General features: G+C 31.3%; 1 protein-coding gene across 1 annotated transcript; it reads left to right on the top strand.

The window, feature by feature from the left end:
* The first annotated feature begins 4,041 nt into the window (after positions 1–4,041).
* Positions 4,042–13,319, top strand: LOC132757816 (peroxiredoxin-like 2C). The gene is made up of 5 exons (XM_060749252.1): positions 4,042–4,560; positions 4,955–5,077; positions 5,992–6,100; positions 6,670–6,792; positions 7,954–13,319. Exons 1-5 carry the CDS (start codon positions 4,351–4,353, stop codon positions 8,079–8,081), a joined length of 693 nt encoding a protein of 230 aa, XP_060605235.1. The 5' UTR covers positions 4,042–4,350; the 3' UTR covers positions 8,082–13,319.

Genomic DNA, 13,319 nt, shown 5'->3' with positions numbered 1-13,319 from the left:
CCCTCCTCAGTTTACTGAAAAAGGCTCTGGTAGTTCATGTTGCCATTCAAACCGCCTGTTCCTATGACAGCACAGAACAGGAACTTTATATATGTGCGTCGTTACACAGGCCGATGTTCTAACTGAAGCCGACTGCCAAGTAGCAACCGGAACTACGAGGAAGGTATAGTCTTGTCAAAGAGACACCGAGATACGGGCGCTGTCTTTGTTCCAACGGTTTGACAGTAAGAAAAAAAGTCTGTAAAATTGGTCGAACCGTTCACGCCGAATTAATTAGGCTACGAGGAAGGTTGCTATGGTGCATGAGTCAAGTGACTGCCCTTACATTGGCATCGTCGTTATTGTCACAGGGTGCCTATGGACCGCTGGATGGTGAACTAGCTTCGAATAAAAGTTCATTTCTTGGGCTAATTAATACGCTGTGAAAATTGCACAATAGAGCTTCAATATTGAACCTTACCGTCTCAAGCAGCACGATTCCAGATTCCTGGTAATTTTCACGAACATTTTGAAAATGTATTGAAAAGAAAAATAATGTAATGTAAGCAAAACAAATGATAAACACATTGCAAGCGGCACTTACAGTCAATGTAAAGTACCCAAAAGAGGTCAAAATATGCAAAAATAGCCCTTACTGTGTTGGTAACTCAGTAGAAATATGGTGAAAATACTGCAAAATACGTCATTAATCGCAAATGACATGGAAATAATTACTTTTATCTTGAATGTTTTTTACTTTTCTTAAATAAAGCTAAGTTTAATTTTCTTGAAATATTTTGGCTCATATGGAGGCATGCAACTTTAAGCATAGAATTATTTAGTGTCCTTCATTCATTAATTTTAGTACTTATGGCCCTTTTTGATAGATAACAAAATCAAAAAGTCAGAGTCAAAAACAACATCCTTTGTATAGAAAAAAGCAAAAGTTACATTTCATTCGGTTGAAAGTTAATAAACACGAGACTTGGGATTCCTTGATGCAAATGGCATACATGTATATACAAAACGGTTTACTCCCAAACAAATAAACCATACAAATTACAACTATAGATGCAAAATGCTGATATCGACCCACATGACAAATTTAATCATAATTAATACAAAATAATGTTTATTAACTCGAAGGACTGACAAATTGTTCTTGTAATATCTATTTACATTGACTTAATCAGCTTATTTGAATATATTGTGCCTTGATCTTTATTAACATATTCATACATGTATTATTTTCTTCTAGGCGAGTACCTGTACCCACCAATAAAACCCGATTAAAATTAAGTACTCAGTCATATTTGCTGAATATCTTCTTAAAGACGTCAACTTCGAATTCTGTTAAAATCAATACAAACATGGGAGTCTGGAAACTGACAAACAATGTATCCAATCGTATGACAAATAGAATAGCTCTGCATCGGCAGACGCGAATCATTCTAATAAATAATGCTAATGACGTCCATTTCGTTCCTAAACATAGAAATTCTCTTTCACCTTAAAATTCTGCACAAGATTGCATTTTTTCCAAACTTTCAAAAAAGGGGAAAAACAAAAAAACTAAGAAACTATATCAAATGTTTGTGTTGTTTGGAAATATTTTCACTGATTGTTAAAATACCCAATAAATTACTATTATCATTAATTTTATTTATTTGATTTATTTGTACATAGACCAAGGATACAACTATCTAGAAAAGAGAGTCCTGCATGGTACATTATAATTATATTTTTATTATTTTAACAGCTACGGAGTGTCCCGAAAAATGTACTCGTATACATGTGTGAAAGAAAGAGGAAAACTTTCCTCTCATTACTACAAAAATAATAATAGTAAAAAATAAAAAAAAAAACTAGTGAAATGTCACTCTTTTCGTCTTCCCAGCTCGAACAAGGCGGTATGCAGTCTTAGCCAGTCAATGCAAATTCACAACCCGTTTCTACTAGATCCCTCTTACACCAATATACAGAAGCACGTGCACCCTTAAGGAAAAAATAGAGGTTTTTTCCGGTTCAGTAGTTGTAATCAATGTAATCAAAGTTGACCCATTATTATTTTTTTAATCATTATGTGCACCGAGGGACTGGAGTATATGATACGTGTGACGAGTTGCTGTAGAGGGTTCGTTGCTTGGTTGTGGAAGCTACTTTTTATAAAAATTAAATGCACAAATTGCTTTTTTCGTAACATTAATTATGGTTCTAATCAAACGAGTCATTTCTAAATGTATTGGACGAAAATTATGTTTTTTGTTTATCTATTGTACATTAATTATAAACACAATTAATGACGGGTGACAGATTGAATTTAATTATAATTAGTGGTTGAAATCCAATTTTGTTCGGTGACATCATTCCAAATTACAAATTCTGTGTTAAATTCCATTTATTTTAATTCATTGCCATTTCATAGATCTATTATCCTATTAGCGTACTGTATGCATGCAGCTTTAAGTAAACTGCCATGCAAGAGAGGCGCAGCCAGTCGACAGATTTATTTTAAGCTGCATGACCCAAGAAGCCAGCATACTTCAAGAAAATAAAATGTGAGAGAAATGGTAGGCCTACTGTGGTTTAAAAAAACTAAAACGATTCAAGATTCAAGTAGGCCTAATACTTTACATGTTGTTTTAATTATATATTGAAATTTTCATGAAAATAAGCATGAATCTGGAGTTGCTAACGTTACAGCAGGGTTTTTAAATTGAAATTCTATTTGAAAGACCCTGCTAACACGTAGATCTATTAACCTATTGTCTTTGAAATAATATTTTTGAAATTTTACACAGTGTATGATATACGCTGACTTTTAAAACAGAGAATATCCATATGTAACGCTCTAGATAATGTTTTAACTGTATGTACAGTAGGCCTATATACTGTACGTACAGATGTGTCTACAGTACCGAAGATTTTTTTTTTTTAATTGAAAGGATCTTATTGGACAAATCACAGGGACCCAGCACAGTGTTGGGATAGTGTAAAAAAGTAATTAAAAAAAAATATATTGTATACTGTGCTCCTCTTAGTTCACGGTACTTAACACTTTAAAACAGTAAAGAACACAAACAATAAACTTACACTACAAAAACTGTCATAAACTGTATCATTTAGTCATTTTTCTGCTATATGGCACAAGGAAACAACAATATATTCAATCAAAATTAGTTTTAATTTGTCAGATGTAGACCGTGTGTCGGCCATTTTGAAAACAGTATGTCATCATTTAACTCGCGGTAATGGTGTTTTATTTCAGTTTTTTTCATGTTTCAGTTAAAATTTCTTTATGTTATTTTTGCATAATTTTTTAATATTAAAAGTATCTTTACATTCTAACTCAAAATTTATTTTTTCAACACACAAAAAACATTTAGAAAATGATGATTGTTTTCAGAGGTATGCACAAATTTAATGGACAATTGTTGTTTTTTTTGCCGAAGTTTTGAAAATGTTTGTTCAGTTTTACGTAAAAATCTATAGATTTAGATTATTTTGCACAAAAACTTTGTTGTTAAGGTGTTTGAATAAAATATGTCAATTCTGACCAATTTTAATGCTGGTCACATGAAAATATGCCCTTACCGTGAGATTAGTGATGACGCGGAATTAGTGATGTTGAGTATATATATAATATATTATATATAAAGTGTAATTTGTTTTCTAGAATTACTTTTTTTACACTATCCCAACACTGTGCCGGGTCCCTTTGGGACAAATATATAATTTAAAAAACATGAAAATTGCAGACTGTTTGATCACGGATTTATATTCCATGGTTTCATCAAGTCTTTGTATCATGAGGGATAACAAAAAGTGAAAATTTCTGGAAAAAAGTGATCCCTCGGCTCGGAAGCATCAAAAAAGCAAAATTACATGAAAATTGCAGACTCGGTTACCCACTAAATTTAAACCACTAAAGGGAAGTAAATGATACACTTTATTAAATAGATCATGATATGTTTAAGGTCACACGGGTTGCTTCCCATTACACCCCTTAGTTACGCGTTGCTATTATAAACATTTATTAGAGACAGGGAGGTAATTCAATTGTGAATTATTTAGCGGTTTTAAATGTAAAAATTAAACGCCCGTAAGTGATAAGTTTCATGTTTATAATAATGAACATGTATCGTAAGTATATTAATATGTTTAAATAGAGATTTACAATAAAAGAAAATACTTGACATTATTTTATTTTTGTACACTGTCAAGAAAATTAGAGTGATCTCCCCTGGATCACCTGTTCACTTCCTGTGTTTTGACATGTTATTTCATGCGAAATACATGTGAGAATTTGCACTAATAACATAGTCTACCGGCTCAGTTTTCGTTGTCTAGTCAAATAACAATAACAAAAAAATGGCTGATGAAAAAGATGTTGTCACAGATCCTAATGAAGAAGGAATTCTGAAGACAGTTGATGACTTGAAAATGTCCAGGACAGAAGAACCCGAGTACACTGTGGACTTTGAGAAGCTTAGGGACAAAATAGTGTATGATGGAATGGGGAACAAAATCAAGTTTGGAGACATTTATAAAATGCAGAAAACTATTATTGTATTTGTTCGGGTAATTTTCATATTTGCAACTTTATTTTTTATGCATATTCAAACATTTTAATTAGAAACAGTGTGGTTTGTAAGCTGAATGTTATAGTTATATATAATTTATGTCTTATATTTAGTAATGTTTATAATATTATCCATATATATAATTATTCTTATATTTAGTAATGTTTATAATATTATCCATATATATAATTATTGCATTGCTTAATTATGTTGTATAATTTGCATGCTCATACTCAAACTGTGAATAGTTGGGCAAAAAAGTTTCACCACTAAAACTGGAAAAGTCCATTTGTTATGTACATGGATGTCTATTATTCTCATAATGATAAATGAAACAGGCTGCCTGTGTGTCCTCAATAATTTAAATATCAGACATTGCTTTTCTTCCTTAGCATTTGTTGGATTTTGTAACAAAGGACTATGTGGAGGACCTGGGTATGATACCATTAGAGTACTTGCAAGCTTCTGATGTAAGACTGGTGGCCATTGGACCAGCACCATATAAATTTATCAATGTAAGTACTTCATATATTTTATAAGATATAGCAGTCCTTTTTTTATTTGATTAAGATGGTGTGGTTGAACCTCTTGATTGGGAATGTTCTCAATTATGTTGTATTAACATGTATTTAATTTAAGTGTTCCATGAATATACATTTGTCATGAAAAAACCTATTATGATTGTTGCATCAATGTTATTGTGTCATTGTCATATAAACCATTACTCAAACATGTTAAATATATCAACATGAAACTTGAAGTAAAATGCAAGATGAAGTGTAAGACAATGGGCATTATTTTTGGAGTTAGCTGCAAAACGGTATTCCAAGGGTCCCGGGTTCAAGTCACGGTCAGGCAGCACATTTTTCTCACCCTGTGTTTGCAGTGTTTTCCCCTTCTTAACATAGAATATTTGTTAAAATTGCTTATTAATAGAATAATTTTAAAACTAAATGTATTAATATGAAATTCACAATATTTGCCTACCATGATAAGGCAAAGTTTTGGAACAGGGTAGTTATTCTATATGTCTTACATACCTTTTTAAATTAGAAGTTTTGTGAAACTACTAGCAAGGTATCAAGAAGAAACTTTGAATACTTGATCATCATGGCAAGGTGTTAGACAAAAAGCATTATCTTTGGCTCAATACATGTAAAGTTATTGTATAACAACTTTATACCATATATACAATTTATACATTTATCAGACGTTGTAATTTAACTGCAAGTTTGCTGCTCTTTACCAGAGTCTAAGTGGTCTCTTATAACAAGTGATCTTTTTACACTTAAGTTTTACAAACTTTCACTACAGTATGATAGATAGAAAATTATCATTTGTGGGAGTAAAGACTTTACCAGAACATTCAGTGTTGTTGATAATTACTTATGATAATTTGATTTTAAAGTTTGTGTGTTTTAAATTTCAGGATTTTAAAAAGGAAACTGGTTTCAATTACACATTTTACTGTGATCCTGAGAGAGAATTGTATAAGGAGTTACAATTAGGTCAGGATTTAGAGCCTACAGATGTTAGCAGTAAGTCAGTTTTATATCAAAATTTTGCAGTATTATATGCATTATTGGGGTCGTTAACATTGTCAGTGTGATTTGAAATCAAACTAGGGTTTACTCCAGAAAGTTGACTTCATTAGTTCTTTGAATGCTAATGCTAATTCTGGTTGGTGAAAGCCATTAAGTCATTCTAGTCTGCATATTCATGCTTAACTTGAACTTTTTGAAATCCTTTAAAATTAAGGCAGGTCAGTTCGAGATCTGGAGATCACCAATGCTAATTACGAAAATGTATTTAAAAGTAAAGTAAATAAAAAAAAGTAATTTTCACATTGCAAATGGCTCTTACAATCTACATAAATCACAAGAAAGAGGTCAAAATATGTAAAAATACCCCATATAGTATTAGTCACATAGTAGAAATATGGTGATAAGTAATGCAAAACAAGTCACACATAACATGTAAATTATTAATTTAATCTCCTCTTAAAATCGTAGTACAATGTTCTTAAGTTTGATTTTCTTGCAATATAAATTTTGGCTTTTCTTGAGGCGTGCAACTTTAAAGTATATTTTTTATGTTCTTATTCTAGAAAGCAAACATGTAAAACAGAATTCATTAATGGGTGTGTTAAGAGGAATGTGGAAAATAATGCGTGTTCAGGAATGGCAAGGAGATGTAAAACAACAAGGGGGTGCTTTTATAATTGGGCCAGGTAAGTTTAGGAACTTATTTGTCAGGATTGTTACTCCAAAACCTATTTAAATATGTTGACCATATGTATCTTTTGACATAGCGACTATGACAGGTGTATGTCATGTACAGCATCTGTGTAATTATAGGCTTTTATTATATAAAGTTATAAAATAATTCTCTGAGTGTTTATCTGAAACTAGTTATTATATACATTGTACATGTATCTACACTTTTTTTAGGAGAAAAAAATAGAGTATTAGATTATCAGTGTTTACATAAGTCTTTTTATATGAGAAAGATCTACTGGCTGTGGCTTCAGTTACTTTTTCCACTTTTTGCTTCTTTCAATGCATTTTGTTTGTAGATCACAGTCATGTTTTGTAATATTTGTTTTACTGACACTCATTATGCTACATTTTACTATGGAACTACTTTATTCATACATTAAAGAAAGAAGTTGGACAAAAAATTTTCATATTGTCTTAATGGTAGCACCTTTATTATTGTTGAAAATCATGTTACTTTGTTAATTGTTCTCTTCATTGTAAGAACACATTTTGAACAGGCCCATATGATATGGCCAATATCTTGTCATGATTATCATTTAGTCTGTCTAATCCTGTTGGTGATAAATGAAGTAACAAATTGTTGTCTAAATAATTGATTAATACATAAGGCTGTAGGGACCTGGCTTTTCTCTATGAGTAGACTAACTAGACTTGATACATGTACTTTTCTTCTTTATTTTATCTCTGCAAACATGTAGATAATGTAAATAATGTAATCTGAGCTTATTTATATGTATATAACATATAACAAGCAAAACATAACAAATTATGAAAATGAGTAACACAGTCTTCATACAGCCTTCATAATTGATTGTATGTATTTGTATATTTGTTTTCTAAAGTTCAAGATAATATCAGAAGATCAAAGATCAAAATAATTTACTTCAATACATATATAAGTGATGGATTAAATGATGGATTTTATAACTTAAAAGGTTTAATATTGTGTATTTTTCTTGAAATTGGTTATGTTTTGTCACAAGTCAAAGTCACACATGATATGGATGTCAAATTCTGATATTGAAACATAAAAGTAAAAAGAGCACATGTTTAGAATATAATCATTTGTAACATTTATTTTAAAATATCATTTTGTCTTATTTTTTTTACAGGAGAAGTTGTACATTACACTCACATAGATAGGAACCAGATAGATCATGCACCAATTAATGATTTACTTAAAAAAGCTGGGGTACAGCAAGTTAGTTTTCCTAAAGACCCGAGAGTACAGGACTTGTAGCTTATTATTATGTATATATGTGGCCAGGATTACCACATATATTAGGCAATGAGGATACTGCTGCTGTTGTTTGTAGAGTTATGGAGCATCTATAATACAACAGAAAAACATGAAAAAGTGCAATTACTCAGGAAATCCTATGTGGAACAGAAAGTGTTATTTTGTAAAGTTAAGATATGCTGTTAAGTGGGACGTACTTCCATAGTTAATTACATGCATGTTGTATAGATAACAACAAGCAATTTTATCACATACCCATACCACTTTTGCAACTGGTATTAGACAGCTGTGTATTTATTTTGATGTGACATCATTTGCATTATACAGTTATAGTGTATCAGCATTACACTTTAGGTGCATTAATGAAAATTGATTCTTTTTCACTTACAACAGTCTTAATTTTGGGTAATGTGATAAATTAAATATTATCTTCATGTAGGTTCAAAATTTAAATTTATCACTCACCCGTGCCGATTTTGCGACTCCGTAGATATGGTATTGGCATGGCTATGCATATATTTTGACGTGACGTCATTAGCGTTATACAAACATAGTGTAAAGATGCGCTAAATGTTTAGCGTAAATCTATAGGCGTGTCAATGAAAAATGACTCTTATTTCACTTTAAACGGTCTTTATTTTGGGTATGTGATAAATAGAATATTAAATTCGTGTAAGTTCATTACTGAATTTATTGCACTCGTTGAATAAAATAATATTATGCTCGCCAGAGGCTCGCATAATATAATTTAATTCAACTTGTGCAATAAATTCAGTATTGAACTTACACTTTTTCAATATCCTCTATTTATGAAGAAATTTAATAAAATAATATAATACTTGCCAAAGGCTTGCATAACATAATTTTATTCAGTTTGTTCAATAATTCAGTATTGAAATTACCATATACATAATATATGAATGGTAAAGAGAAAAACATGTCTTCTGGTATTATAATAAGTTTAATGATATCTAAATACATTTACTTAATCTCAGTGTAGTAGTCTAAGAGTATGATTACCGGATAAGTTGGTGCAGGGGAATGGGAAATTTTGCATAATTTATTGTCTTTCATGTTTCTAATCATAAAATGATCATAAGTCTGATATTTGCAGTATATAACTGCTGTATGTTTATCATGACATATCATGTACTCTCATGAAAACTTCATTTCAAAGTTTGTAAAGGTTAGTGTTTTGAGAACATTGGCATAAATAATTGATATATAATTTATCAAAATATTATGATAGGTAGAATTTATAAGCAGATGAATTGCTAAATGTTGAATGATTTCATTGATAGAAGTCAAAAATATATCTTGACAAAATATACCTTTAATGCTGATTTATTTTACCATGTCTGTATATTTTGAAGAATGGTTTTCACTATGAATGTCTTTGATTAAAACCTTAGTTTAAGGTGATTTTATTGTAATTGTGTATGGTTTATATACAATTTATAAATCATTTCATATAGATAATGAATTACAAATGTTAATCTAATGTTAACCAAAATATCTCTGTAATATCAATAAATGATATAGAAAATGTGCACATGTAGCACTCTACATGTACTTAACTACTTTTGACATCACCATTTTTAATTTAATTGACAACCACAACTTTAAGTGGACAACCTTATCTTTAATCTCATTTCAAAGTTGACAGTGCAATCTAAAACTTTACTTCCTCATTATAAAATTGCAAATTCATATTGCAAGTTCATATTGCAAGTGTTGTCATCTAAAACTTGACATTCTCATCTTTAAACTTGACATCCTAATCTAAAATTTGACATTATCATCCAAATGTCCTCATGTCCAACTCTCATCTTAAAGTTGACATATCATCTAAAATTTGACATTCTCATCTAAAAGTAGACGATGTCATCTGAAAAATTGACAGTGTAATCTAAACATTGGACGTTGTTGTTACTTACCTAAACGTTCATATCCTCCATTTAAATTTGGTCATATAGAATCATTATCCATGCCAGATGGAATAAAGTTGAGCATTAATTTCATTTTACCCCTCATTAATATATACAAATATTTATATAGTCAAGAAGGTTTTGTAAATACCCCATACTTTGCACACAAACTGTATCAAACCAGCTGATTTTTTTATGGTTGTAAGGTATTTTATATAATGTTCAAGATTGCATTGATGTGAAAAAATAAAAAATGATGTGATTTTATGCTATAATTCAGACAAGCTTTACACTTATCTTTTGCAAACCAAAATATTTTACAGATGTAAAAGCTTAGATTGACCAATAATATCATAAATTGTCTTTTATTTACTATTCATAATCATTTTGATCGAGTACATTATATCCAGTTATCTTTGTTTTGATCTCACACATTTGCACACATTGTGTGTTCTAGCACTGGTTGCATTGTGATGTTGACTATATTCTCTATTTTTCTGCTGTTTTTTGCATGAAATGTACTTTACTTGTCTTGAATGATTTTAAATGTTTTCTGTAGATCTATTTTGTTCCACTTGTAATCATAGTACTTGTAGTTTATAGTTTTTTTAGCTCACCTGTCACAAAGTGACAGGGTGAGCTTTTGTGATCGCTTTTCGTCCGGCGTCCGTCCGTCCGGCGTCCGTCCGTAAACTTTTGCTTTAAATGACATCTCCTCATAAACCACTGAGCCAATTTCATCCAAACTTCACAGGAATGTTCCTTTGGTGGTCATCTTTAAAAATTGTTCAAAGAATTTAATTCCATGCAGAACTCTGGTTGCCATGGCAACCAAAAGAAAAATCTTTAAATATCTTCTTTTAAAGAACCATAAGAGCTAGAGCTTAGATATTTGGCATGAAACATCTTCTAGTAAGTGTCTACCAAGTTTGTTCAAATAAAAGCCCTGGGGTCAAAATTGGCCCCGCCCCAGGGGGTCATTGATTTTCCCTATATGCATATAGTAAAAACTGAAAAATTCTTCTTTTAAAGAACCGTAAGAGCTAGAGCTTAGATATTAGGCATGAAACATCTTCTAGTGAATGTCTACCAAGTTTGTTCAAATAAAAGCCCTGGGGTCAAAATTGGCCCCGCCCCGGGGGGTCATTGATTTTCCCTATATGCATATAGTAAAAACTTAAAAAATCTTCTTTTAAAGAACCTTAAGAGCTAGAGCTTAGATATTAAGCATGAAACATCTTCTAGTGAATGTCTACCAAGTTTGTTCAAATAAAAGCCCTGGGGTCAAAATTGGCCCCGCCCCGGGGGGTCATAGATTTTCCCTATATGCATATAGTAAAAACTTAAAAAATCTTCTTTTAAAGAACCGTAAGAGCTAGAGCTAAGATATTAAGCATGAAACATGTTCTAGTGAGTGTCTACCAAGTTTGTTCAAATTAAAGCCCTGGGGTCAAAATTGGCCCCGCCCCGAGGGGTCATTGATTTTCCCTATATGCATATAGTAAAAACTTAAAAAATCTTCTTTTAAAGAACCGTAAGAGCTAGAGCTTAGATATTAAGCATGAAACATCTTCTAGTGAATGTCTACCAAGTTTGTTCAAATAAAAGCCCTGGGGTCAAAATTGGCCCCGACCCGGGGGGTCATAGATTTTCCCTATATGCAAATAGTAAAAACTTAAAAAATCTTCTTTTAAAGAACCCAAAGAGCTAAAGCTAAGATATTAAGCATGAAACATCTTCTAGTGAGTGTCTACCAAGTTTGTTCAAATTAAAACCCTGGGGTCAAAATTGGCCCCGCCCCGGGGGGTCATTGATTTTCCCTATATGCATATAGTAAAAACTTAAAAAATCTTCTTTTAAAGAACCATAAGAGCTAGAGCTTAGATATTTGGCATGAAACATCTTCTAGTGAATGTCTACCAAGTTTGTTCAAATAAAAGCCCTGGGGTCAAAATTGACCCCGCCCCAGGGGGTCATAGATTTTCCCTATATGCATATAGTAAAAACTTAAAAAATCTTCTTTTAAAGAACCCAAAGAGCTAGAGCTAAGATATTTAGCATGAAACATGTTCTAATGGGTGTCTACGAAGTATGTTCAAATAAAAGCCCTGGGGTCAAAACTGGCCTCGCCCCGGGGGGGGGGGGGTCATTGATTTTCCTTATATGTGTTATAATAGCAAAAACTTAAAAATCTTCTTTGAAAAAACCCAAATAGCTAGAGTTTAGATATTAAGCATGAAACATCTTTAAGTAAATATCTACAAAGTTTGTTCAAATAAAAGCCCGGGGGTCAAAACTGGCTCTGCCCCAGGGGTGTCATTGTTTTAAACTATATGTGTATAGTAAAAACTTTAAAAATCTTCTTTTAAAAAACCCAATGAGCTAGAACTTAGATGTTTAGCATGAAACATCTTCTTATGGGTGTCTACCAAGTCTGTTCAAATAAACAAATAAAAGCCCTTGGGTAAAAATTGGCCCGGGGGTGGGGGGGGACCTATATACAGGTGAGCGACCTCAGGGCCATCATGGCCCTCTTGTTTTTCATTTTCATAGAATTTCTGTCTGAAAAAAATGAAATCCAATAAATTGATTGTATTTGTATATTATCATCTAAATATTTATTATATATTTTATGTTTTTTTTATTTACATTGCATGCAATGTACTTTTTTGAGATTAATCAAATTATTATCTGTATACTAAAGCTCTGAGATCTACGTTAAAACATTGTGTGAAAACAGTGTTAATCTTTTATAAGTAATAAAAGGGAATGCTTCATTTTTCCTTGTCTGTTAGATGAAATTAGTATATTTTTTACATTTAGAAATATTGCTTTAGTAAAGGTGTCTGCTGACAAAATATTCTGATACTATAATGTTTTTTCTGTAGAATTGTGTCCTTTTATGCCTCAAAAATACTCCTTTTTCCAGCTATGCAAGCCAACTTCTAAGAAGGACATTGGTTGAATCACAATCAGTGATACTTCTAGTTTTATCTTTCCATATTAAAGGATTTGGTAACATATCAGTTAAAAACATTAAAATTTAATTAAACTTTAAAGACACAATACATCTATGATCTATATTTGTATTAGAATAACAAAACAAAGAGATAAATAAATTTAAGAAATGAAGACTGACAAAAAATCAGTAATTGATTTCCTAGATTTGTACTGCAGCATTACCCTTTTTTGGTTCTTGTTGTCCTTAATTAAGTGTTTTTGAAGTATTTATATATTATACTTACAAATGTAATTCATATTTACACATTTGTATATATGCTCATGCAATAAAACATTATTATAAACTTTA

This window comes from Ruditapes philippinarum, unplaced genomic scaffold (genome assembly GCF_026571515.1).
Source record: "Ruditapes philippinarum isolate M1 unplaced genomic scaffold, ASM2657151v2 ctg252_1_1_1_1, whole genome shotgun sequence".
NCBI classification, from domain to species: domain Eukaryota; kingdom Metazoa; phylum Mollusca; class Bivalvia; order Venerida; family Veneridae; genus Ruditapes; species Ruditapes philippinarum.
The sequence above is the reverse complement of the archived record's forward strand: the minus strand, read 5'-3'. Positions and strand labels throughout refer to the sequence as shown.

Excerpts from the sequence above, each read along its gene's own strand:
- LOC132757816 (XM_060749252.1), top strand. The coding sequence starts at position 4,351 with ATGGCTGATGAAAAAGATGTTGTCACAGATCCTAATGAAGAAGGAATT. Across the intron at positions 6,101-6,669 it reads AGAGCCTACAGATGTTAGCA|AAAGCAAACATGTAAAACAG; the intron begins GTAAGTCAGTTT and ends TTCTTATTCTAG. Across the intron at positions 6,793-7,953 it reads TGCTTTTATAATTGGGCCAG|GAGAAGTTGTACATTACACT; the intron begins GTAAGTTTAGGA and ends TTTTTTTTACAG.